This window comes from Bombus pascuorum, chromosome 8 (assembly GCF_905332965.1).
Source record: "Bombus pascuorum chromosome 8, iyBomPasc1.1, whole genome shotgun sequence".
NCBI classification, from domain to species: domain Eukaryota; kingdom Metazoa; phylum Arthropoda; class Insecta; order Hymenoptera; family Apidae; genus Bombus; species Bombus pascuorum.
Window position 1 is genome coordinate 1,737,234 of NC_083495.1, and position 23,942 is coordinate 1,761,175.

Here is a 23,942-nt window from a genome sequence, read left to right on the forward strand (position 1 = left end):
CAGATTAAGTTATTAATGTGTGTGTAGGCTGCTCCCATTGTTCTGTAATTGCATAAACGATTCATGTTTCGATTTAATGCCTACATTTCCTCGCGTATTTCCTTTCGACACGGTTCGATAAGCTGCGGAAGATCAAAGAGTCCTACAGCCGAGGACTCAGTACCAATCCGACAACAGGATAATTTGACGCCAGGAACAAGTTAGGTCAGCCGCACGAAGGTGATCCACTTTATTCCAATCATGTGCTCCAGCTCCTGTGATATCGGTTTGGACACAGCATCGTAAATTATTGTAACATTATCTCGGCCGACCTGTACACCGTTATAACGATTAATTAATATCCTCGCCACGCCGTGATTAGCATTCATTATCCTCATTGTATCATGTCAAAACGTTAAGACGTTAAATGATAATTAAACACGTTTATAATGTGCAGTGATTCCGCTGATCATAAGCTTGAGTGTTGTACAATATATCTAACCTTGTAAATTGCCAAGGAATATTCACATATACCTACAACGTGTATGGATATAAATGCGTTGAAAAGCATTTAAAGTATACTTTTTGTCAGCTTCTGGATAGCCCGCTTTATTTTTACTCCTAGAAAGTATTTAGGTCAAATTTTATAGTCTTTAGAGTACTCATATCCACTTAACCAATACAAGACATGCGTTATAACATTGTTATATCCTTGGTCCTCGCATCGTTAAACCATGATATATTAGAATTCAATCGATTATAGTGAAACTATAAATTTTGGTTTGTTATACAAGCTTCAGTGATTTTGAATACTTCACTTCGAAAACATCTAAATAAAAATTTAATATCTTATTTAAAATAAATATCTTTATGTTCATTATATTTCTGCATGCGTCTCGCATTTCGAAATGTACAATTTAAAAATCGTATAAATGTTTATTTAGGTCGTTCTACGCAAACGCTATGTGCGCATGCAATGACAGTAATTGCGCACAAACATTGAGAGCAAATGTACTTTAGACGTGTTCTATTCGAAAGGAAAAATGTTCACGTGGTCAAGAATGTACAAGCATTGAGGAAAGCATGAAAAAAATGAAAGGATTTGTGGGTCGGGCCAAAGAGACTGAAACAGTCGTGTGTTGCTAGTGAACCGAGGAATCGGGGATTTCCATGTATTAAATAAACATTTCGCCGCTGTCAAAGCAAAGTATAGCGGTGTAGTATGGTGTCCCATGTCCATGACCATACAGGGCAACTCATAAAGTATGCAATTGGACAAGGTAAAACGACGCGCTTGCACCGAGACTGCATCGTTGCTCGGCCATTCGCTAAATTATTATTGGGACCTTTCACCTTTCTATCTAATAATCTACCTAGTAGCAGACAAGAGCATTAGTGTTGTAAGTGATCATTATCTTCCGCATTACTCATATATTGATTTCTTTATAGATAAAAAAAAAGTCTCGACTGATTATCGTATTAGCCTTTATAGGACAAATGCTTTCCCTAACGTTTCTCTCGGAACCTGTTGAGATTCCATTTGGTCGGAGTGACTAAGTGGATAAGCGGGAATAATGTAATTAACACCTTCCATGTGAAACCAAACTGTCAACTCGAAGACAACAGAATTCTAGTGCATATGTAAGCATCTCATACTTCATGTCCAAGAAATGTCACATACGGAACAAATAGACACAAAAATGAAGACATCTCCGACTTTATGTAGCTCTGAAAATGTATTGACGCGGTTCGTGTATTAACCACATCGTAAGATTAGATGTTGATAAATATACCTATGATCAACTAGTTCGCTGATATCTAAAATGTATATGTAATGGCATTCGTAATGGGATATACTGATTAAATGGCTACACGCGTGCAATCTTATAGTTATCGTGACTGAAATGAGTACTTTATGAAAGCTTGACGCGCATAGAAGCATTAAAAACGTGCATCGTTACATAAAACTGAATTACATAATTACTTCTTCGTACAATGTAACGATCTTTTTCCTTCGTAACGATATTTCTTTAATTATCTGTCACATTTTGATAAAGTGCTTAATAACTTACCAATACATTTTACGTTATTTCTAATAATAATTTTCTTCTAATTTAAATCCCCGCCTATTAGGTGGTAACCTCTGTTTTCTGTTTGCCGCCGCCATTAATTAATTTCCAACAAGGCGTGGAATGTAATATTCCACTAGAAGCGATTATTAAATCATTACTATTAATCACGCAGAATTCTTAACAATATATAACTCCTATGGAAATACTTGTCAAACAAGTTTACAGTATGTTAATCACACCTATAACATCGAATTCCGTATTTTATCTAAATAATATACAAATAACTGTGTTTAATATTACCGCATGCTAAATTATTGATTAAGAATGTGAAATACAACGCACTTTATATATTTTTCAAATACGTCAAACACGTTTCTCCCTCTGTTTAATATAATCCGTATCTGCTTAATGGCAAAATATCATTTTGAAATCATTTTCAGTCCTAATCGTCCGATAAATGTACATACGCATGTAAATAAATACATATGTCATGTCACGTACCAAATACATATGTAAGTGTGGATGTCAACTTTTACGTCAAGCAACAAAGATCACAAGAGTACTATTCATAATCTCCAACAATGGGTAAGTTAGATACCTATACTATTGACTAAGTACAGAATGCACATGTCCATTGACCACAGACGAGATATAGTATAGACGTGATATGCAATATTTTTTCATGTCCCACGTTTTGTGAATCATCGTCCCCTTTACCATTTTTGTATCACACACAACGTTATCGATTCAGTATTGTACTGTTCTTAATCAATAATATATATACTCGTCTGTGATGATGTCACGTCTGGCCTGCATTAATCAATGTGAAAACACAACGAAATTTCCATTTTTCTTTTTGTTTGAACAATCAGTATTTCAGAACTTGTGTACTGACTAACGTTAAGGAAGTGTACTTTCAAATTGATTTTCAGGCTGTTCATTAAAAGAAAGACCGGCGCAGGAAGTCCCTAGGATATAGTGTTGTCCACTTCAGCTGTCACTCCATCTACAGTTATTCTCATTCTGCTCAGCTATATAAGTCCTTAGACTGTAAAACCTAGACGTAGCCACGGTTTTGTCAATCGTATCGTATACCGATTATCAGCTCTATGAAAATGTGGTAAGCCGATTAATTTAAAGTAGCGCTAGGTACATTCCTCCGCATAGATTTGTTTACAAACATCGCGGTGACATAACCTCAATTCAAACACTTTACCTGTTAACAACTATATGTTTGTAACGTATGTATGTGTGTGTACACGCGGGATATCAACATCATCTTTCAATGTTCGGTTTGAAGATGCACTCATCAGGAAATGGCACGATGGTCGACTGTATTATCAGGGGTATTCCTGGCTCTTACTATGATCTTGTCCCTTGGCAAACTTCTGATGATGCTTGCCACCGGAAATGGAAACAGCGGGGATCTCACCGAAGCAGACCAATGGCTTGCCGAAATTGGATTGAAACAGTATCGGCCTCTCTTCAAAAACAAAGGTCAGGATTCGATTAACCACTTTTCCAGTTTCATTACTCTTTTACTTTCATATTACGTATTGCGTGATAACTGACATTCATTGGATGATACATAAACAAAAGCATTTTTTAATTCGTAAACAATCATTACGATGAAGAACGTAAGTAATTTTAAGAAATATCTTGGATTAAAAGTTATACTTATGGGTTTAAATGAAATCAAATTAAGATTGTCGAACACTATAATCGATGAAGTTATAATATATCATCGTTTATTCCTTTGACAAATCTCTAGAATGATCATTCCGACTACGCATGTGTACGTTCCCTTGAACAATAGGTTCATTCTCGTCGAAATTCATTGTTTGGCATGTAGTCAATTTCTTTTACAAGAATAAGCTCCAGCTATATACTATCGACTGCTCATAAATTAAATCAGTCTTTCAAAGTGCACTAATCGTACGACAATATGAACTTAGAGAGCCTTCGCTCGTGCAAACATTATTAATTAGTTTATCAACTGTTATGATTCAAAACCATTAACATCTCAGAGAGTATCGTAAACTTTAATGTTACGCACGGTCAACGAATAATTAATTAGGAATATTCTTTTCCAACTATGTAGTCTGCCAAAAGATTCATAAACATCCATTATGGGAAATGAGAAAGTTTCTTAAATAAAATGTTATTAACAGAAAAGAATATATATATATCGACCAATATGAAACATTGGCATGTACAAAATTAGAATCCAACTTTCATCTTAACCCGTTCCTCCGCATGTTCTTTTTATCAGATTCGGAAGCTATAGCGATGCAAGCTGATGAATCTACGTCAATGTCCAAACTTTTATCATCTTAGCCCAGGTTAATGTCAAGGATATAAGCGCTTGCGCGAACATTCCTTCGAGGCTAGGCTTTTGTACCTCTTTATTGGTGGGACGAACAAATAGTTACGAAGTTCGCAGCTGCGGCAATATCACTGCGCGCTTGGGCCAGCAGAGTGGGGATGCTGTTCCTCCTCTCACCCCTTTCGAAAGTAAATGTCTGTGTATACATGGCCACCTTTACTTTTTCACGGCTTGTCCATCACTGTACGTTACTACTGATTCGGAAGCATAGTATTAGGTTGTCCAAAAGGTGTCTTTCTTTTTCAGATATGTCTTTTACAACGATCCATCTTTATATAAACATGAAACCTAATCGGTCGAACGTTGTGATCTTTATTTAGAACAAAATGGATCATACTTAATTCGATAAAATAATATGAAAAAGAAAATGTTGTACATCTATTGTTTCCTTATAAAACGAAAGAAACTTTTCGAACGATCTAATACATTGACTAACTGGTATTACGAAACTCTCATAGCCAAATACCCGTGTATTTAAATAAATAATCATTTAATTAAAATAAATATTACGGATGAGCCAAGCGCTTCAGCCTAAACGAAACTGTACCTAAATAACGAAATAACTGGTTCAATCAGAACGATGACATTTCTCCGATGCAAAATGTGCATTATTTAATATACACAAATTTAAAAGCTATATATGGTCTTTTATATGAATTAACGTGCTGATTCGGTCGTTTTAAACTACCGCAAAAGGATGAGAGAGGTCGTTTAAAAGAACTCTAAATATCAAGTTCCGTCGACACGGCAGAAAGCAGGATTGGCTTGTCGAGAATAGAGGTACGATTTCGTTCAGTCAGCAAGTAGCTGCCTCCAATAATTACTTCACCCTATTCGGACTTCTTATCGATCGTGGATCGTCCGAGATTAAATGTAACTGGTTGTCGAGGGAGTCCAATACAAACAAGAGCACTACTTTACGGTTGGTCGATAAGTGGGTTGCAATTATCGGAAAAATTCAGAGCATGCAGTGTTAGGTCCAATGACAAACTCGAGTCGAACGATTCGGCTTTTATGAGCATTTTTTTTGAAGGTATAACACCGACATAGTCGGTCCAATTTCAAGACGACGGGTCGTTGCATCCTATACTTCTAACCATACGATGAAGCTTACAATAGGATCGACTCCTTCCGTGTATCGCCTCCATTGATTTACGATTTTTTCTCAGTGCATGTTTCATAAAAGCAAGATCCTCGAAACATTCGAGATTACGGTTGTAAAGATGGTCGTGATTCACATAATAAATAATAGAGATAATTTGGAGAAGGGGTGGTATGGTGATGCCAGTAAAAAAGTAGTAGTAAGGTCGTCGGCGTGACGACTCACGCTTCTGCAAGAACGGAAAAACGCGAAGCACGGGAAGACGATCGGCTTGCTTGACGTGGTCTTTGTGGCGTGGTCGGGACCTGGTGGGAGTACCAAACGGGTGGCAGAGGGTGGCTCTAGCCGCGTAATCGTCTCGCATGCAGTCGTCTAGCGTGAGTCCGCGCGAGCGGATCGTCGAGTCGCATCGCTCTTGGTTGTCGGGTATCGAAATACTTGCTCTACCAAAAGTCGCTGCAGCCCCTTCGCAAATTTTCGCGGATTCGTTTAATCGAGAAGCAAACGACGTGAGCATTATGCGCGTTGCCAAGGGGCGCGGACGTATGAACCACCGTACTAACGGAGCCATTGTGAACGGTGAAATCATAAACGAGCCTCGGATGTTCGCGCGATCATCGAGCCTTTGACACACAGGCCCGCTTGATCCTTAGTAGACGCGTCGAGTCGGTCGTAGAAACCCTCGCGTTTATCACTCCCCGGCCACCTTAGCCGTAACCCCCACCCTTCTTTCGTCCTCCCTCTGTTATTCGCGCTTCCGTGTGTACTCCGACTTCGAGACGTACATGAAACCAACACCTTAGACCTCCGCTAGGCCACCTTTCGATATCTTTCGAAGGTTACTACATACTTCGTCGTGACGCTTGACCCTCCTCCCACGACTCTTCTCAGCCTTGTAGACAACAAGTAGCGAGTTCGTAATTAATATCGTAAACAAGTGCGAAAACGACACTCCTGTTGCGAAGGGGTAGGTTTTTTTAGCGCTCGAGAACTGTATTCCGAAGCTGAACTAGCCGCATACACCGCTTCCTCCTTTCTGCTGGTACCGCGATCTTTCGTTGCGAATTTCCCGATCGAAGTTGCCACGATCCTCCGGCGGGAAAACAGTCTTCAAGCGACGAGACAGAAAGTCGATTCGAATCAGTAAGTGCATTCCTTATCACTCCGATAACATTCGTTTCACGGTCGAATACAATCGCGGTGTTTCATCGCCTTTTTATTTTATGTCACGATTGTTACTATGCATCAATATTATGTATGAGTGTTTGAATTGTTGCTTAATCAATTATTTTCACATAATAAAAAACATCAGCTCTCATTTCTCATTAATTCTGCACTTGTATTTGCACTATTTATGTGTGTATTATTCAATGCTAATACTATACTTTCACGAGTTAACTAATCATTTCTCCTTCATTAAACACACTAAAATCTCGACCAAAATTTCCTTACCGTAAATTTCTTAAAGCAAAGGTTGTTGCGTTTCGCGGGAAGTTGGAAGATACTGGCAAAGTTTCTCGAGAGGAAAGCAACACGGTTCGAGGGTTCGTCTTGAGAGGAGCTATTCATGCTTTCCCGGTTCTGTTTGAATTTCGAAACTGTCTGGGCTGATCACGTAGGTGTTACGAATCACTTGAAAACTTTGCTACTTGAAGCCGCGAAAGATCACAGGACGATTCCATCACAAAAGGCATTTACGTCACTTACGATCCTGCATATTGCACACCACGTCGACACTCCGCCCGGACATTTCGAAAGTCACAGATCGCCTAGAGCATAGCAAACACGTCCTGCATTGCGACACTTTGAACGCTAGTTTCCCCACGAGCCTCAAAGCCAGGAAGAAGTTACCCGGTAATGCGTTTTATCGGCTCGATGTCGACGTCGATACTTTCCATTGAATTTCTAAGATTCAAACGAAATAGTGGTAAGCGAAATTGAATTCTCAACTTTTCTTATAAGTTTCCTTCCTTTTTGTTATACGCGGCACAGTTCTTTATACGAGTAGGGGAAAGAAGCGCGATATTAAAAAGAATGTTTCAACAGTAAAATCGTTGATCATCCATTGTACCGGTAGAATCGATAGATCCGACACCGAGAAACGACCTCCCAGCGCGCGATTCTTCTCATTGCCCACAGAGTAATTTATCATGGACCATTTTCCGCATCCGCATTGTTCGAAAGTAATGAAACGGAATGAAAATTTCGGATGTCCGTAGCATAAATCATTCTTTCGCGAATATACGATAGGAGAATTCGTATTCGCTGTGAGTTAAATCCACGCCCGTATAAAACAAAAGAATCCTGTTGATTGACAAATTGTCCGCGTTTCATCGATGGTAACACGCTGGCAGGATTAGCGGAAACGCGTGTCGATGAAGCAGGATAGGGACATTGATCGCGCGAAATCGATGCCGTTATTGTATGTAAGTATCTACGTTTCATGAAAGAACGTCGGCCGATGAGAAAAGTATCGATTCTCTTGCTTGACCTTAACCTTTGAACGTTCCTACGCGGAAAAAATTCCGGACAAGAATATTCTGAAGACCGAGTTGACCCCTGACACGTTTTATCGACCACGTTAAAAATTAATTGTCATTCAACGAACAGAATGCCTAATGTGAAACGAAGGATCAAGAAACCAACGACGTACCCGTTTTTTACGCGTTAAACGTCTGTCGAGATTTTTACCGGTATAATCACGCGTGTACGAAGAAACAGGAAAAAGTAGATGAAATGGCGCGGGTAACCGACCTAAGGGGCCAATACAAGACTTAAACAATGAGAAACCATCCCGCTACTTGATTACATACTACAAAGAATTGCAAATGAAATACGGGTTAGAGATGGAGATTTGATGAAACGTATAAGCGATCGGTGAAAACTCGCGTAAATCTACTGCAAATATTTTTTTCGTATTTATGTTTTCCTCTTTTTCTTTAAATACATAGGTTGGAAAGAGTTGCACGTTTTTATTAAAAATTCATATTTTTGTTAGCACATACTGTATATTAAAAAGTATACTTTATGGAAGAACTCTATGAGAGGAGCATTATTTCTCGCTCTCGAGAATTATGCAAATACAGATCAACCATGCAATAAACTAGCGCGAATTTAACGACATTATCTTCGTCTGCCGCGCCGCCCAGTAAATTCCAGACATCAATTACGTTTTACCGTAACACGAATAACTTATTCGCAGCTCGCGACCGCCCGATTGGATCATCAAATTCTTCCTCTTTTTTATCTCAAAGATTTCCTTTCTTTACATTTTTATTTATTTAATTTAATTTACAAAGTAACGAATCTTACGTCGGAAACACGTCAATGAAATCCGCGATTATCTCACTTGGAAAGTCGGACAAAACAGATTAATGAATCTGTTAAAGGCGAAAGAAAATAACGCACGTATGTGTGCCATCTTCGATTTAACTGTATCCATTTCAACCGTGAATCCTCAAGATTTCCCGCGAGTCATACACTTTTTCGATCATAAAATCGATTCTTCGTAGCTAATTTTTGCCCGCAATAGAAAGCAATAGATAAACAAGAAAACGAAAATCTTATTCTAACAGGAGAAAACAATGTATTGTTTGTGCCATTGTAAAAAAGATGTTCAAGTATATGCACGACCGCCTCTAGTAGCCGACAAGATTGTAATTAATCCGGCAAACAATCGTCCGTTCTCACGGCAGAGTATTCACGTTTTCGCATCGTTTCATTCGACTTCTGTACAGAGCTAATCCCTGTGGGTTCGTGAAAATGTTCTTTGCAACAAAATGTACTGCTCGAACCAGGTTCCGTACGTTTGAGAAAAAGGGGACGGAAAGAATACCGCGATTACAAGCGGAATCTAGTCACGCCGTTGTTAAGCACGCTAGTGTAGGAATTCTATTAACGCGGTACCAAACCAAGCTATATACACGCCATGGTGGTGAAACTGTGTCACCAAGTTCGTTCGGTGCCCCTAGTGCTTGGATATTCCCAGGGTATCGCGTATCGCTGAAACAGGAGGAGGAGAAACTCGTAAATTAAGCAGATGGAAACAAAATATTGTAATTCCAGAGGACCGTCTATATCGCGCCCGCGGTTAGTGTAAAATAGCAAATGTTGAAATCGATCTGTCCTACCTTCATAATACCGGCAACCCTCTCGTGCATAATCGTGAGAATATATGACATACATATGCCCTGGTTTTCCCTGCTCACCACCACCACCTTTTACTTCAAACCTCCCTTGCTGCCACCCCTCTTAGTACCGAAAGGATCGTTAGCACGAAGTAATGCCAGTGAAGGATATCCGTTCGTAAAGGTCAAGAGTCGATGCGAGCTTGCCGGGTGCTACGCGGTTGATTCTTTCATTGTATCGCGCTGCATTCTTTTCTTTTTATTCTGCCGCGTGTATATCCCACCTCGACCACAAGCCACGAAAAAAGACGAGAAAGAAGAAACTAAAAGGAAGACGTAAAGGTCTGAAAAACGTCCAAAGTATCACATCCTTCTTTTACCTTTTAAAATGTTACTGCTCCAGGGCTTTGATGGACTCGCTAATGGAACACTTATCCCTCCAAGTCCTATAACACTCTGCGGATGAAACGGTCTGTAAGTTTCTTTCTCTTCTTTTTTCTTCCTTTCTCTTTGTTCGAAAGAGGAAGTGAGGAGAGAACCGATGAAAACATCGCGTTTCGAATCTTGACGACTGTCACACAGTTTCGTTTGTATCGAACACGGAGGTTGACGCGTCTTTGTTGCTCATTCTCCGATAACCGATGTGATCTCGAAGCCCAGTGTTATCGGCTGTTTAATCGTTGCACGCGGAACAACCAGCTGTATTCCGGACAAAGATCGTGATCCGATTCGATTCGACGAGACTCGAAGATCGAAGAGAGCGAACATCGAACGAACGAGGAAAGAAACAGACGTAAGAAATGGATAGTCGCGTACCATTTTGACCGATTTATTTCACAATCGCAAATAACGATTATACCTTGAACTACAGTCGTACGTTTCGTCCTTTCGTATCGTTTTTTATCGGTGGCAATTGCCGCGCTGCACGTTGGCCGATAAATTGTGCAAGAGAAACGAGATGAGCGCGGAAAACACGGGTACGATAACCCCGGTTTGACCTCGAATGGACTCTTGACCCGGTTTCGAGACCGTTTAATTCATAGTAACGTTTCGTTGTCGTTGATTAAATTGCGACTGCTGCTGTCCTATCGATCCGGCATCGTTTAATTGGCATCGTTAATCGACCGGTCTAAAAGCACAGAGAGACATCGAAAAATTTCCGGAAATTGCTATCAATCTCTTTATCCGAATCGAGTTCTCCAGATCTGGGTCAACACCGGCAAAAGTGTACACTCCACATCGAAATATCTCGCGGAGTTTGGCCCTTCTTTCCCCTTACTGTTTCGCTTGTTCCTCACACGACCGGATAAGCTTAATCCTTAAACTTGGCGAGACGAAATCCTCCCAAAGTTGGTCTGTCGGAGTTTGCAGGAAAGCGGTGCTAAGCCGAATTATCGCGTCCCCTTTTAGGTATTTATGACTACGCTGGAGAGCGTAGGCTGCGAAAGCATAGCAAGCTCTCCCTTATCATTCCATTGCGTCTTAGCAAGCAAATATTCCCTCATTCTGTCATTTTTCCTCTTTGTGTTCTCTACCTTCCACGAAACATCCCTGTTAGCTTTCACCTGACTAGTAATTGAAATTAATTGCGTATCGTTAGCGCGTACGATACAAATCGCGGCCTTGCCTGTGAAAGAATGATTAATGCTTTTCCAACGTTTATCTCTTGCTACAAACGCCCTATTATTCCTGTCTTTCTACGTGCAATGACTTTAGTTGTAAAAATACAGCTACGCGTTTGTATACTCGACGAAATTTTAATCCTTTGCTTGACAAAACCGTTACATGCCGCGCAATTGTCAGTAACTGTTCATCATTCAATCACCACAATCACATTGTACGCTCCAGTGATGAATCGGAAACAAAAGACAGAGCGTTTCATTGTTCGTGTCATAATGCATCGGTCTAGATTTATTGCGCGCTTTATACGAGAAACAGGACTAGATATCTCCTTTCAAATAGATCTCGAATCGCGCAACCTTCGCGAATTATTAAAATTTCCATCGTGAAATCGAGTAAGGTTATGATGATAAAACGCTGGTATAATAATGTTTCGAGAAGATGACCTCGTGACGAGCGAGCGATGCGACGGTGAACAAAAGAATGCTTCGTAGTCGGTAAAAGTCGACGAGCCAGGAACACCGTGGAGGAATTATGCCGGACAAAAATCGAGGCTGCCGAGATGGACAACGCGACAAAGATTTCTTTGCCGACGAGATATCGTCCATCGGCATGTCGCTACGACCCAGCGGTAGCGCATCTTCCGGTAAGTAAAATCTCTCGTCGAAAATCACCTTTAATTCCGCACTTTCTGGTTAATCGCCACGAAATTGGTATTCCTTCCGTACGAACGAAGGCTCGAGTTGACCGATACGTTCCTCTTTGTGTTAACATCGAAACTTTCTAACGTTGCACAATTCTTATTTTTTAATTATGATCGATTTTTATTCGTAAACAAGCTCTTAACACGAGACATTACAATTTAACTTGATCGGTTCTACAATAGTGCAATTTCTCTTTAACGATATGACTTGGTTTTATGGATATAGAGGAGCAAATTCTTGATTACTTCTCCATTAGTGGCCCCCGTGGCTAAACAGGCCATCAAAAGATTGCTCTCAACAGGACAGTCCACGGACAAGGGATACGATTGCGCGGTACTCAGACCTGTACGAAGCTGATTGAATAAATTTAGGATAATGCATTCTTTCATCGAATCTTCCGATTTGACCACGCTCGCATCGTCCATGGCGCAGAGCCAAAGAAGCTTATCCAACCACTCTTCCTTCTTACTCTGCTCGGTCTTGTAGTTCACCCCGTGGTCCCGCATCCACAGAGTTAACTGTAATTTCCAAATCGATACATAAACCGAATCGCAACATTCACTTCATGACACTGCAGTCTGGATAACGAATGAAATTCTTAAATTCCTTAACCGTTTGAGTCCTGAGCAGCGCGTTCGCGCTGTTTAGATTTTATATCGAAAAGTGCCAGTACATTTGAACGCTACGGACGACTGATGGTATTTTGTGTTTCATTGTTATTTTCTAAATAATTTTTATTGAATAAAACTTGAAATATTTATAGACTAATAGTACGCATATATAATAATATAGATTTATTTCATAAAATAACAAATATGACGAGCGCTATTGCGCCGCTTGCTTCTCTTCGCAATCGATTAAGACAAGCGCTATCGCGCTGTTCGGGATTTTCCGACCGTATTTTTTCAAAAACCGCTGGGACTCAAACGGTTAAACGCGAGCTACGTCAATGACGCGTCTTACCTCTCCTCGACATGTGAGAGTCAGAGGGTTTCCGAGGAAATAAATTTTGTCGACACCACCCGGAAATGCTGAAGGATCCAAGCAAGTTATGCGATTCTCCCTGATATCGAATCGTTTGAGCAATGGTATTCTGCTAAAGATTGCTGGCGCGATTTTCTCGATTTTATTGAACGACAGGTCTAATTGTTCCAAGTATACCAGATCCTTAAACCACGCCTCTTTCACTTCTGTGATATTATTGCTAGGTAGACTGAGTTTCCTCAAACTAGCTAGGCTGTCGAACGCATCAGCGTGAATGTCGTATATGTAACAATTGTAGATGTTCAAGAACAGCAAATGTTTGGCGTATTTAATAAAAGCTCGTTCTGCGATGTACCGTAAATTTGAGTTAAAGACCAATAGAGCGGATACGTTGGTCGTTTGTTTCAAAATCGTTTCCAGAGTAACGTTAGAGCATTGCAAACGATAGGCTGATCCTGCGTAACGAAATATACATTTAACAATTTATTGATATTAAGAAATTTTTGTTTCTCTATCTTTTCCTTGAATAGAAATAGAAGAAATAGAGAAAGATAGAAATTTACTCGTGTCCCGTTTACTTGTTCCTTCGATTCACCATCGGGACAATCGAAAATTGAATGTAATTGAAGCGAAAGAGTTTGCCTCACCTCCTTCGTGCTTGCTCACAGTGCATACCGCAAGCACAAACCCACACTTGAGAATGCACAGTAGAATAACGGAGAACGACGTACAGCGCATTTTAAGTGGCTTACACAGTTCGGTGGTTTTACGACTGACAACGACGTACTGAGAACGGACAGGCGAAGGAATCGACTCGTCGTCCAGTCTCGAATTATCAGGTTTTATTTCCTGTCCTTCTCTATGATAAATACCCGGTACTATCGCTAAATTCCTATGAGTCTCTAATTAGAAAAGCTATCTTTGCTTTCGTCTGATAGCGTGTTCTCCGAATTAATTAAATGTAACGAGTTCCTTTTTTCCTTTTTTGCGAAACGTCGATGTCAAAGGAGAAAGAAAAGCTTTTTGAATGTTACAGGCATTTCATCTCTTGCCAGCTGTGGCGAAGTGTACGCGTTACCAGAACTGCCGGCACAAGACGAAGAACGATTACAACGCGCCGCACGTTTACTGCAACAAAGGCTCGTTTTACGCCAGTGGTTGACAGACCATGGCTTGCATAGCCATTACCAGAAGTGAGCAGAATTTTAACCAGGGGCTTTAATAGTTCCATGGTTTCCCTCAGAAATAATCAGAACTGTTAGTTGCATTACAATTTTCCTCGAACAAAAAGTCAAAATAAATCTGTTTTCCTTTTGTCAGGCTAATGCAGATGGAAGTGATGTCTCTAGAGGATGTATATTGGGTGGAGGATAATGCTGCACGGGCAGCCCTTGGCAAGGATCTACCGCGATGGATCCAGGCCAGACAGACGCTGCCTACTTCAAAGGAAGATTTAGAAAACCTCAAGGCTGATCTATGGAGTGCCGTAGTGAAGAATAGTCAACATCAGGACGCTTGGACATGGGGTACAATTTCTTTGTTATTTTTCGCAAATTTCGTTCGATTGCATAACGCAGGAACGTGCTCGAGCAGAAACTCGAGGAATAACTTTCTTTCTTTTATATTTAACAGGTGGAATGTTGGTAGTTTCTGTGTCAGTAGCAGGGTTAGTGACCTTGGCTGCTATGACACAACCAGCTCTAGCACCAGAGGCAAAGCACTCCTTGCTGCAATATGTGACTGGAAAATATTTATTACCGAGCAATTGCCGAGTTCACTTTGCATGGGATGAGCCACAGCTCGTTGGAGGAACTATGACGTTTATAGTGAAGGTACCTAATAGAACTTTCTAAATGCGTATTTAGAAAAAGCAACAAACGGCACAGGGTAGAAGTTACTTTCTTATTACTATTATCCGGTTATTTTATTGTTCCTGTTAAAACAATGGCATTTCTCTTTCAAACTGTACTTTATAGTTTTATCAACGCAACGGTCAACCGTATCCTATTTGTGACAAAGACAATCTGATCGTTGAAGTCACAGAAGGTACACGCAGGATAGCTACCCTTATAGAGTTGGGGGGTACCGATCCCTTAGCTGCTAATACTGCAGTTGTGAAGTTCACTGTGCGCCATGCTGGACAATATCGAATAGCCGTACTTATTGGTCCGTGTCACGTTCACGGCAGCCCGTTTCTTAAAAATTTTCTTCCAGGTATGTTTGCATGATAAACGTATTAAATGGTACTTCTGAGAAATATGACTATAAACAATTATAGAATCACACTTAATCCTTTAGGTCCTCCGGATCCAAATAAGACCATCTTTGTACGACAAAGTTCGACAGTTGTTTGCACAGCAGGAGTTGCACACTCTATGACAATAGAACCTCGAGACGAATATGATAATCTGTGCATATTTGGACCCGGTGATAAACCCACGGAAGGTTACCAAGTTAACATTACTCAGGCAAGTGGGATGCCATTATAATCGAGCGATACTTACGTTATTGCGATTGACTTCATTCGCTATATTTTTTCATTACAGATTGGTAATTCAGGAGATAAATCGGCTGTTGCGGATTGTACTGTACAACTTGAATACGATTCTCCGAATCAAAGGATTCGTTTAAAAGTCAGTTTTCCAAAGGGTAACTGTTATCATGCGACAGTTAGTTTAGGCGGACTACAACTACACAATGGCGATTTCGACATCATTGTACTCGAGAGTACGAAAGATACTTTTTTAATATTATACTGTTAATGAAGTTTTATTTTTATAGAATTTATATTTGTTAGCGCAGGTGATGTTGCTAGAATGGTACACAATAACGTGGCTTCGAAGGACCCCAATATTTGCTATACCGCTAAATTGTTGGGCATGCAAGGCGAGAAATTCTCAAAACCAAAAAAAGTTGTCTGTTTCATTTCGCCTAAGCAACTTACTATTAAAGAATACTTACTAAGGATTATCCCGAAAAGGCTTGTTACATTCAGGCTTTGTCCATCGACTAAAGTAAGTGAATTTGTCTAATTGCGAAAACATTGATTTTTTTGTAAATTGAACGCGTGCAATAATTTAAAACTATATTTTTCAGTTCCACTTTGATTGTTCGAATAATCAATACGATGGTTACGATTCTTTTTCTATCGATGACGGATGTCAGCCACCTGTTGAATTAATTTCTCTATATAGAGATATAATAGCCGCTACGTTCACGTTGTTTCTGTTGAAGAACATTGGAGGAAGTGAAACTTTTGCTGATAAACAAGATTTCTTTTACCACGAAGTTCGGAAACATCATCAAAAACATTATCACGAGAAGCTTTCAATGAAAGTTCAACGAGATAAATTGCTAGAATCGGTAAGTGTCAATTATTAATTAATATAATCTTATTCTGCTCAAATTTAGCACGAGTTTCTCCTTTAAGTCCATGAAAGCTACAAAAGGATTTTCTGTGAATGACTGGTGTAGAAATTTTGAAATCAATTTCCAAGGCGAACAAGGTATGTTTTATCGAGAAAAATATATTGTATCCATTTGGAAAAAAGGAATATTTAATATTTTGTTCCAGGGGTTGATTGGGGTGGTGTCCGACGAGAATGGTTTGAATTAATTTGTGCGGCACTATTCGATTCAGGAAACGGTTTATTTGCATCTTTCGGAGAATCACAACAGGCACTAGTTCATCCTAACAGTAAACGGCCTCCACATCTCAAGTTAAAACATTACGAATTTGCAGGACGAATCGTAGGCAAATGCCTATACGAATCCGCTCTTGGCGGTTCCTATCGACAGTTAGTACGTGCAAGATTCACAAGATCATTTCTTGCACAAATCATAGGCCTCAGTGTACATTATAAGGTAGAATTAGTTATTATTAATGTGTTGTATCAAAATACAACTGTACTAACCTATTTATGTTTTTATCTTCTGTATAGTATTTCGAGCAAGATGATCCAGACTTATATCTGAGCAAAATAAAATATATTCTTGAAAATGATGTTGAGGAAATGGAACTTTATTTTGTTGAAGAAGAATATGATAAAGATGGTCAATTATTAAAAGTAAGTATCTTAATACGTATTTTATACTATAGCTACTTGTATCGTTCACGCCAAATATATTTATTATAGGTAGCTGAGTTAATACCTGGAGGTGGTAAAATTCGTGTAACGAATGGAACTAAATTGCGTTATTTGGACGCACTCGCCCAACATAGACTTGCTAGTTCCATACGAAATGAAGTGGAACATTTTCTAAGGGGATTGAACGAACTCATTCCCGATAACCTTTTGGGAATTTTTGACGAGAACGAACTCGAAGTATGTAAATATATTTTTTTCTTATCCCTAAATATTCTCCAATCAATATTTTCATTGTATCTATATTTATTACAGTTATTGTTATGTGGAACTGGTGAGTACAGCGTGGCAGATCTACGTGCGCACCATATAGCTAATGGGAGTTCTTCAGAATTTCTTCGAGTTCTCGATTGGTTTTGGACTGCAGTTAGCAACTTTACGCAGGAAGAGATGGCCCGATTATTACAATTTACTACAGGTTGTTCGCAATTACCACCCGGTGGATTTCAACAACTGAGTCCACGATTTCAAATTACAGCAGCACCAACTTTTGCTAACTTGCCTACAGCACATACTTGGTACGTAACTCAATATTCTGACCGAGTTTCAAAGCGTAATAATTATTTAAATACTGTTACAGCTTCAATCAGCTCTGCTTACCGGATTACGAATGTTACGATCACTTTGAACGAGCTTTATTATTAGCGATTAGTGAAGGTACTGAAGGTTTTGGCATGATTTAAACTGACTAAGTGTCAATTAAGTTCTAGTCTTATATGATTGTGCTATTTATTTAACTTTTTATTTTTCGTATTATTAACATAGTTTTACTTTAAAATGTCTGCTCTTTTTATGAGATTAAAAAAATTACATTTACCACACATTTTAATACGTAAACAAAGGAATAGGATTTTTGAACATATTCTTTTTATGTTCTATCAAGCGACTATCAAGAACAATCAGATATATTTTTCAAAACATAAACGACGATATTAATATTCTTACTGGCTTGTGGTAACGTTTTTATAAAGAGATGATGCAACGAGCAATCTTACAGGAACATCTTGCTCAATTTATTGTATCAAGATTTGTTGTAGTTTAAAATATTGTAAATTTTATTACTCGTAAAAATAGGTACGTACACGTTCCTCAAGCCATCAGATTCGATATATTTAATTCCACGATTTAATCGATACGCAATAAAACATTCTTTTATAGTTACCAAATTAGTCAAAGTTAGCATGTGCATTGTAAAGTTTGAGAAGATCGTCGTGAGGTTTATTAAACTATTCACCTAATCAGTATTTTTATCTTCTTTTTTACTTCGAATATCGCACTAAGCACACGAAATAAATAAGGAAACAATGTTTCGATGAATGAATTTCGTAAGTTCTTACTTATAAAAGTAAGTTAAGTTCTTACCTACTACTTGCAACCAAAGTCAGTGAGTAATCTTTAGATTTCTTTGTAGATGCAATATCGTCTGTAATTTTGTTAACTATAGCATATAGCTTACACGAAATGTCTTCAATTGCAAATAAACATACTGGGCTTTTCTTCGTTTTCATATCGCATTAAAGGGTATTTTAAGGTGGTAAATCGACGAGTACGACCGAATCCAGTCTCAAAATTGTAGGACAGCATTATTTGTTGTCGCAATTAATATATGGAATAAAAAATGTTTTAGATCGACTAGCGAGAAGATTACATAAAATTACACCTAACACAACGTACTCAAATATGAAATAATTTTGTGATAATAAGAACGAATCTTCCACTGAAATTTTTGCCGTGTCTTCGCTTACCGTGTACGAAAACCTCAAATGAGAAAGGATCTATACTGTGCTGGCTGAAGCCTAAAAGAAATATACCGCAGAAACGATATTGTTATCGAACAAAACGAAAATCAATTTTATCTTGTACTTATGTACGCAATAATGAGATATGTGATCAGACACGTCGTATTTGTGTCACTCGTACGTGGTTATTTAGATTTTACGATCTATTGTAATGTGTTTTTTGAAAAAAATAATATACCGTTAGCATTGCTCTACTATGTACATTTATTTCGTCAACGTTAAAATGGTATATATAAATGTTGTGTAAAATATAATGAATTACGATTATATGCTATGCATACATTTATATACATATTTATCAGTTATCAAATGTATTTGTTGATGTTTCATAACAAGAAATAACTTTTCCATAACAAACTGAGCGATTCTGACGGTATCTCATTTTTATCGCTTTATCATGTTACATGAAAAAAAGGTGTAAAATATAGATAAAAAAAACTACATGATATCTAGATTTATTTATCCATCCTTAACTTAGTAGGATAGTTTCCAATATTGTACATAGTATCGTTAAATATTTTAAAGTATTACGTCCCGTTTTGATTTTAAATGCTTACGTATGTATATAAAGTCCGTAACATCAGAAAGTATAGAGAGTAAAAAAAATATATAGATAAAAAAAATAATTTTGGTAATAAAAGTACCGAAAAATTTACTATCAGTTTGACGCTATTCTCTGCTCCTTTGATTTCCTCGTGACCACATAACTCTTCCCCCTCAACTCAAACATAAAATCTTCCTTTTCTCCATTCTCTTATCAAACAATCATCATCATCAGCCTCAAAATTCCTCTTTTTAAACTCTTCGTTCCAACATGAAACTCGAAACATGGCGCAATCACGCGTGAGCAAGAGCAACTAAAATTTCAATAACAAGCAAACGTTACATTTTTGTAATTAGCAGGTAAGTTGATGACCGACTTACCAAGCTATCTTTAAGAAGCTAACACTGGACCTGATAATAAAGTGCGTAGTATAACCCTCGGCGCTCGTACAACACTACCAGCTATTTGCAACATTCTACTACTCCAACCCCCTTCTTGGGATTGGCGCATTAAACGTTCTTTCAATTCACGCAGTTCCGTTCTAAAATAATCACAGATCGATTTTAAGCTAGTGTTTTCCGCTCATGAGCGATCAGTAAAAATATTTACAATTGTGAATTGTATGCTTCCTGCATGCGTTCCAGGGCTACCCCTCCATCAACTAGTTGAGCTTCCAGAGAAATTGTTCGCAAGCTTAAATTTCTCCCCATATCTTCGCTTGATTTTAAACGTTTCAACAACTTGATTTTCTCATCTTCGTTAGCTTTTAACTCTCTACAGATACAGAATTTATATTAAAATAACGTGCAAATTATCGAGGCTCACATCCAGTGAATTTACTTTGAATATCGTTCTATCTGTTCCTGCGAAGATTCAACCAGAGCAATCTGCGTAGCGAGTTTCAATTGTAAATCCTCCACGCATGATTCAGCTTTGTCTGCTCTCATTCCTCGTTCCGTTGCTAACGTTTCGCTGGCCGTCACCTAAAAGAATCATCATATTTTTTTAACACATATTCAACAAACAAACGCTATAGAAATCAATCGATAAGCAAGCATTTTCTGTTATGAAACTATCAAGATAAAGCACGAAACATTGCTGTTTTATATAAAACAACAATGTCACGAATTTTTGTTTCGATCGCAAGCCGAGTGCGAATTAATAGGTCAAGTAATATCGATCCCTTTTCTTAGTACGAAAGGAGTATTACGCGATATTGAGTCACCAATGAAGCAGAAAAGGTATGACTCAACGACGAAGTACATATATCCTTTCGTGCGTTGACCTATCTAACAAGTACATCAGTTTCTTATTAATGCCCTTGATCTATACATATTAGAATACCTTCACGCAAACAAAACAAAGAAAAGATTTTTTTCAAAGGTTAATTCTTGTAGAAAATATAGAAGTTTTCAAGAGACGCAAACTCTCTTAAAAATTTTAGATAATTAATCGTGTAACAGTTTTAAATGTTCGTTCTCTGAGTTTGAAAGGGTGAACGGATGACTCATTCGTTCATAGAAAAGAGTAGAAATCCGCATTGAACCGAGACTTCACCCTCTTTGCGGACTCCTCTCCCGCGAACATAACAATGAGTCATCGAGCGAAATCAATTTTTACAGTGGTATGGTATGCAAGCTCGCGGCAAACGCTACCCTTTATTATTAAATCTTGCCTATAGACTATAACAGAAAACTGTTTAGAAATCTAGCCTTTTCCAGCAGTATTTTTTTATCTTCCCGTAACTTCAACAGCTTTTCTCGATCCTTCGACATCTGCATGTCGAGCGCATGAAGGTGATTTTGTGCGGTGAGTAACTCGTTTTGTACATTTTCCGCTGCGACTAGCCTCTCCTCGGAAAGCTCGGTCAAACGCTTAATCTCGTTTTCCATTTTTACTTTTTCCTGCAAAAGAACGGTAACCTAGTTCGTAAAAGCAGGTTCGGTGCTAAGTTGATCTTCGTAAATCCCCGAAAGTATCTAGAACCAGTTTCATCTATGTTTGTGTCGCCGCGATACAGTTTCTTCTTTCGCTTCACAATTAGCTGCTGGACCGATGCCAACTTCTCGCTTGCCTGTATAGTGTACATATAGTAATTAATGGCTCGCTACGACGCACATTGCCATTACATCTGATAAAATAAGTTCTCATTTATGTATAAATATGCAACCATTATAAAAAGTCTTTAGAATAGTTAGCCATATCGTTTTTCAAGAATATACTCAGGTTTCGAGAGAATAAAAAGTAGAAAGATTTTGTTAACAGAGAAATAACAAGTGCAGCTATTAAACTTATTTAGAAGATATTCTTGAGTATCGAAGGCCAAAAATGCCAACGTCTCGGTAACTATATTATTGCCTGTGCCAAAACTCGTGTCGCGAGCTCTTATGCTAGCGTCATCCCTCTAGTTAGATACACGTCATTGAACTCTCATGTTCATCGTCCACAAGATGTTGAGCATGTATAGCTCTTATTCCTCACCCGCGCACGACGTTACTGCTTTATGTTAAGAATATGTGTTTTCTTTTCCCTCTATTCTTTAATTAATTAAGTAAAACATAATTATTAAAACTTATCTCTAAATAAATGCTATAAAGATTACCAATTTCAACGTATTCTTTTCCTTCGACGTTTCGTCGAATTGGATCTTGGTACGATGAACGTCATTGGTCAGTTTACTGACACGGATATTCTCCGTGTCGAGCAATCGACGCAGAACAACGATTTGTAGATGCAGGTGTTCGATCTGTTGGCTCAAGTCCTCGATCGTGCCATGTAGATATTGAACTTCGCTGCGTCTACGTCTCCAGGCATTCAGCATAAGTACGTGACACACCAAATTCGCTGCTTTCTTTGGGTTTTGAAAGAACTGACAACACGCTTCCTCCGATTCTGAAGTCGTGAAGCCGTCCATCCACTTCCTGATACCAACGCTGATTCCCATTTCGTTGCTAATGGTGTCCTTAATTTTATCATTTTCTTCAAGTTTTTCTATGAAGCTACTATCTGATCTACTGTCTGATCTAAAGTACAAAACAATCATCATTCGATTACGTTTAAATCGTTATAAATTCCTTATAAACTTTACCTAAGATCGCTATTTTCAGCCTCCATTATTAAAGATGAAAAATCAATCATAGATAAACTTTTTTTGCAGCGTGAGGTATCAACAGCATGGAATATCGAGCATGTTGAATTATCCGGACAACTTTTCGTCGTGTTAATTGCAGTTGTTCGATTAATAGTTGCAAAGTTAGCCAATCTGAAAAATGTCCTCGGAGGACGATAGTACCGACTGGGTCTCTGACATCTTACAGGAAGTTGCGAGTGCGTTAGAAATTTATGTTGCATGCATCTTGTCAGCCTTTTCTTAGTAAAAAATTGGTTTGACTCTTCCCTGGAACTCGTTGAAGCACTCAGGGAAGATAAGCTTTTCGGAGTGATCGCAATTTCTGGCATCACTTTTCCGATTCACGCATAAACTCTCTACAAAAACTATTAATGTTGTTTATACTTGTCATGGAGACGTAATAAGCGAGAGTAATGCGACAGAAAAGCATCATCGCTCTCGATAGCAATGCGTATATGTGTACATATATCTATGTATGTGTAACACGTGTACATACATATATATGTAATATTTTTGATAACGTAAAAGATTGTATTTCTTACAATTCTCCCCAAAATAATATACTTTCCTCTTCAATTTTATATTTTTATAATTTTCAATTTTATATATTAACAATTTTTCTTTAATTTTGTGTTTCACAGTATATAAATTGTCACACAATTTTATGCCTTGGATATAGTACTTCGTAGTATTGCATAATCGAGTACACCTACGACGACGAATGTAAGGAGCGATTAAGACTTATGTAATGTATAGATCTGATTTATAATATAATTGCAAACAACTCACTTTATTCGCAAAAACTGATAAAAGCTTAAATTAACATAGTACTACGATTTAACAAATAATTCGTGAAAATAATCCTAAACGATACCAATTAGGATCGAAGAAAACTCATGATTTTTAGAATATAAACGACCTTGTAAAACACGATACGATACTTGTTCGTAATAATTATAATATTTTTCAATAGCTCAAATAACTAATATTTTATATAACTTCAAATAAATTCAGTAGCTAACGCTCTACAATTTCACATGATAAAGCAGAATTATGTGACGTGTCTGCATGAGTCATTGGGCACTAAGCACCTAGGCACTAGCAACCTATCTACGTTCCTGAATTTTAATTTACTACAGGATAAATCCGATGAACCACGGACATAAATTTATTTTAAGTCCAATATTATCACGTTCGTGCCAAAAAACACTCTATCTAATGATTGAACTGTTAATAATCTTCAATCTACGAGTCTAATACGAGAAAAAGAAATGAAACCTGTATGAAACATAATGTGAAGAACATTAACAGAACATCAAGAATAAAATGTTAAAGTGTTCGACGTCATCG

At 38.2% G+C, this 23,942-nt stretch overlaps 3 protein-coding genes and 2 long non-coding RNA genes across 6 annotated transcripts; 3 read left to right on the forward strand and 2 right to left on the reverse strand.

The window, feature by feature from the left end:
- Positions 1-58: 58 nt before the first annotated feature.
- Positions 59-1,980, forward strand: LOC132910218 (uncharacterized). The gene is made up of 2 exons (XR_009658711.1): positions 59-219; positions 924-1,980. It is a non-coding gene; the product is annotated as an uncharacterized LOC132910218 (long non-coding RNA).
- Positions 1,981-3,021: 1,041 nt separating this feature from the next.
- Positions 3,022-19,359, forward strand: LOC132910214 (apoptosis-resistant E3 ubiquitin protein ligase 1). The gene is made up of 16 exons (XM_060965791.1): positions 3,022-3,171; positions 3,352-3,548; positions 14,011-14,167; positions 14,295-14,500; positions 14,607-14,806; positions 14,951-15,188; positions 15,273-15,442; positions 15,521-15,701; positions 15,777-15,988; positions 16,071-16,337; positions 16,405-16,480; positions 16,549-16,838; positions 16,916-17,041; positions 17,111-17,299; positions 17,375-17,637; positions 17,700-19,359. Exons 2-16 carry the CDS (start codon positions 3,368-3,370, stop codon positions 17,800-17,802), a joined length of 2,859 nt encoding a protein of 952 aa, XP_060821774.1. The 5' UTR covers positions 3,022-3,171; positions 3,352-3,367; the 3' UTR covers positions 17,803-19,359.
- On the forward strand, positions 5,902-11,653 carry LOC132910219 (uncharacterized). Its single transcript, XR_009658712.1, has 3 exons — positions 5,902-6,682; positions 7,356-7,466; positions 11,629-11,653. It is a non-coding gene; the product is annotated as an uncharacterized LOC132910219 (long non-coding RNA).
- LOC132910200 (leucine-rich repeat transmembrane neuronal protein 1-like) lies at positions 12,090-13,773 on the reverse strand. The gene is made up of 3 exons (XM_060965770.1): positions 13,622-13,773; positions 12,954-13,429; positions 12,090-12,508 (listed from the first exon to the last, which is right to left on the reverse strand). Exons 1-3 carry the CDS (start codon positions 13,710-13,712, stop codon positions 12,185-12,187), a joined length of 891 nt encoding a protein of 296 aa, XP_060821753.1. The 5' UTR covers positions 13,713-13,773; the 3' UTR covers positions 12,090-12,184.
- Positions 19,358-23,107, reverse strand: LOC132910193 (uncharacterized). 2 transcript variants are annotated; one of them, XM_060965757.1, is made up of 7 exons: positions 22,551-23,107; positions 22,065-22,485; positions 21,175-21,366; positions 20,303-20,445; positions 20,072-20,236; positions 19,843-20,003; positions 19,358-19,775 (listed from the first exon to the last, which is right to left on the reverse strand). In XM_060965757.1, exons 1-6 carry the CDS (start codon positions 22,919-22,921, stop codon positions 19,853-19,855), a joined length of 1,443 nt encoding a protein of 480 aa, XP_060821740.1. In that variant the 5' UTR covers positions 22,922-23,107; the 3' UTR covers positions 19,358-19,775; positions 19,843-19,852. The 2 variants fall into 2 exon arrangements, with proteins under 2 accessions (XP_060821740.1, XP_060821742.1); XM_060965759.1 differs by lacking the exon at positions 21,175-21,366 and having other exon boundaries at positions 22,551-23,091.
- Positions 23,108-23,942: the final 835 nt, after the last annotated feature.

Bases quoted from the DNA above. Each gene is read 5' to 3' on its own strand.
- LOC132910214 (XM_060965791.1), top strand. From the start codon at position 3,368: ATGGCACGATGGTCGACTGTATTATCAGGGGTATTCCTGGCTCTTACT. The intron at 15,989-16,070 runs GTAAGTGAATTT...TATATTTTTCAG, and splicing joins GGCTTTGTCCATCGACTAAA to TTCCACTTTGATTGTTCGAA. The intron at 16,338-16,404 runs GTAAGTGTCAAT...TTCTCCTTTAAG, and splicing joins GAGATAAATTGCTAGAATCG to TCCATGAAAGCTACAAAAGG.
- LOC132910200 (XM_060965770.1), bottom strand. From the start codon at position 13,712: ATGCGCTGTACGTCGTTCTCCGTTATTCTACTGTGCATTCTCAAGTGT. The intron at 13,430-13,621 runs GTGAGGCAAACT...TTCGTTACGCAG, and splicing joins TGTGAGCAAGCACGAAGGAG to GATCAGCCTATCGTTTGCAA. The intron at 12,509-12,953 runs GTAAGACGCGTC...TGGAAATTACAG, and splicing joins CTCTCACATGTCGAGGAGAG to TTAACTCTGTGGATGCGGGA.
- LOC132910193 (XM_060965757.1), bottom strand. From the start codon at position 22,921: ATGCCAGAAATTGCGATCACTCCGAAAAGCTTATCTTCCCTGAGTGCT. The intron at 22,486-22,550 runs GTAAAGTTTATA...TTTGTACTTTAG, and splicing joins GCTGAAAATAGCGATCTTAG to ATCAGACAGTAGATCAGATA. The intron at 20,004-20,071 runs GTAAATATTTTT...TGATTATTTTAG, and splicing joins GAAGCATACAATTCACAATT to AACGGAACTGCGTGAATTGA.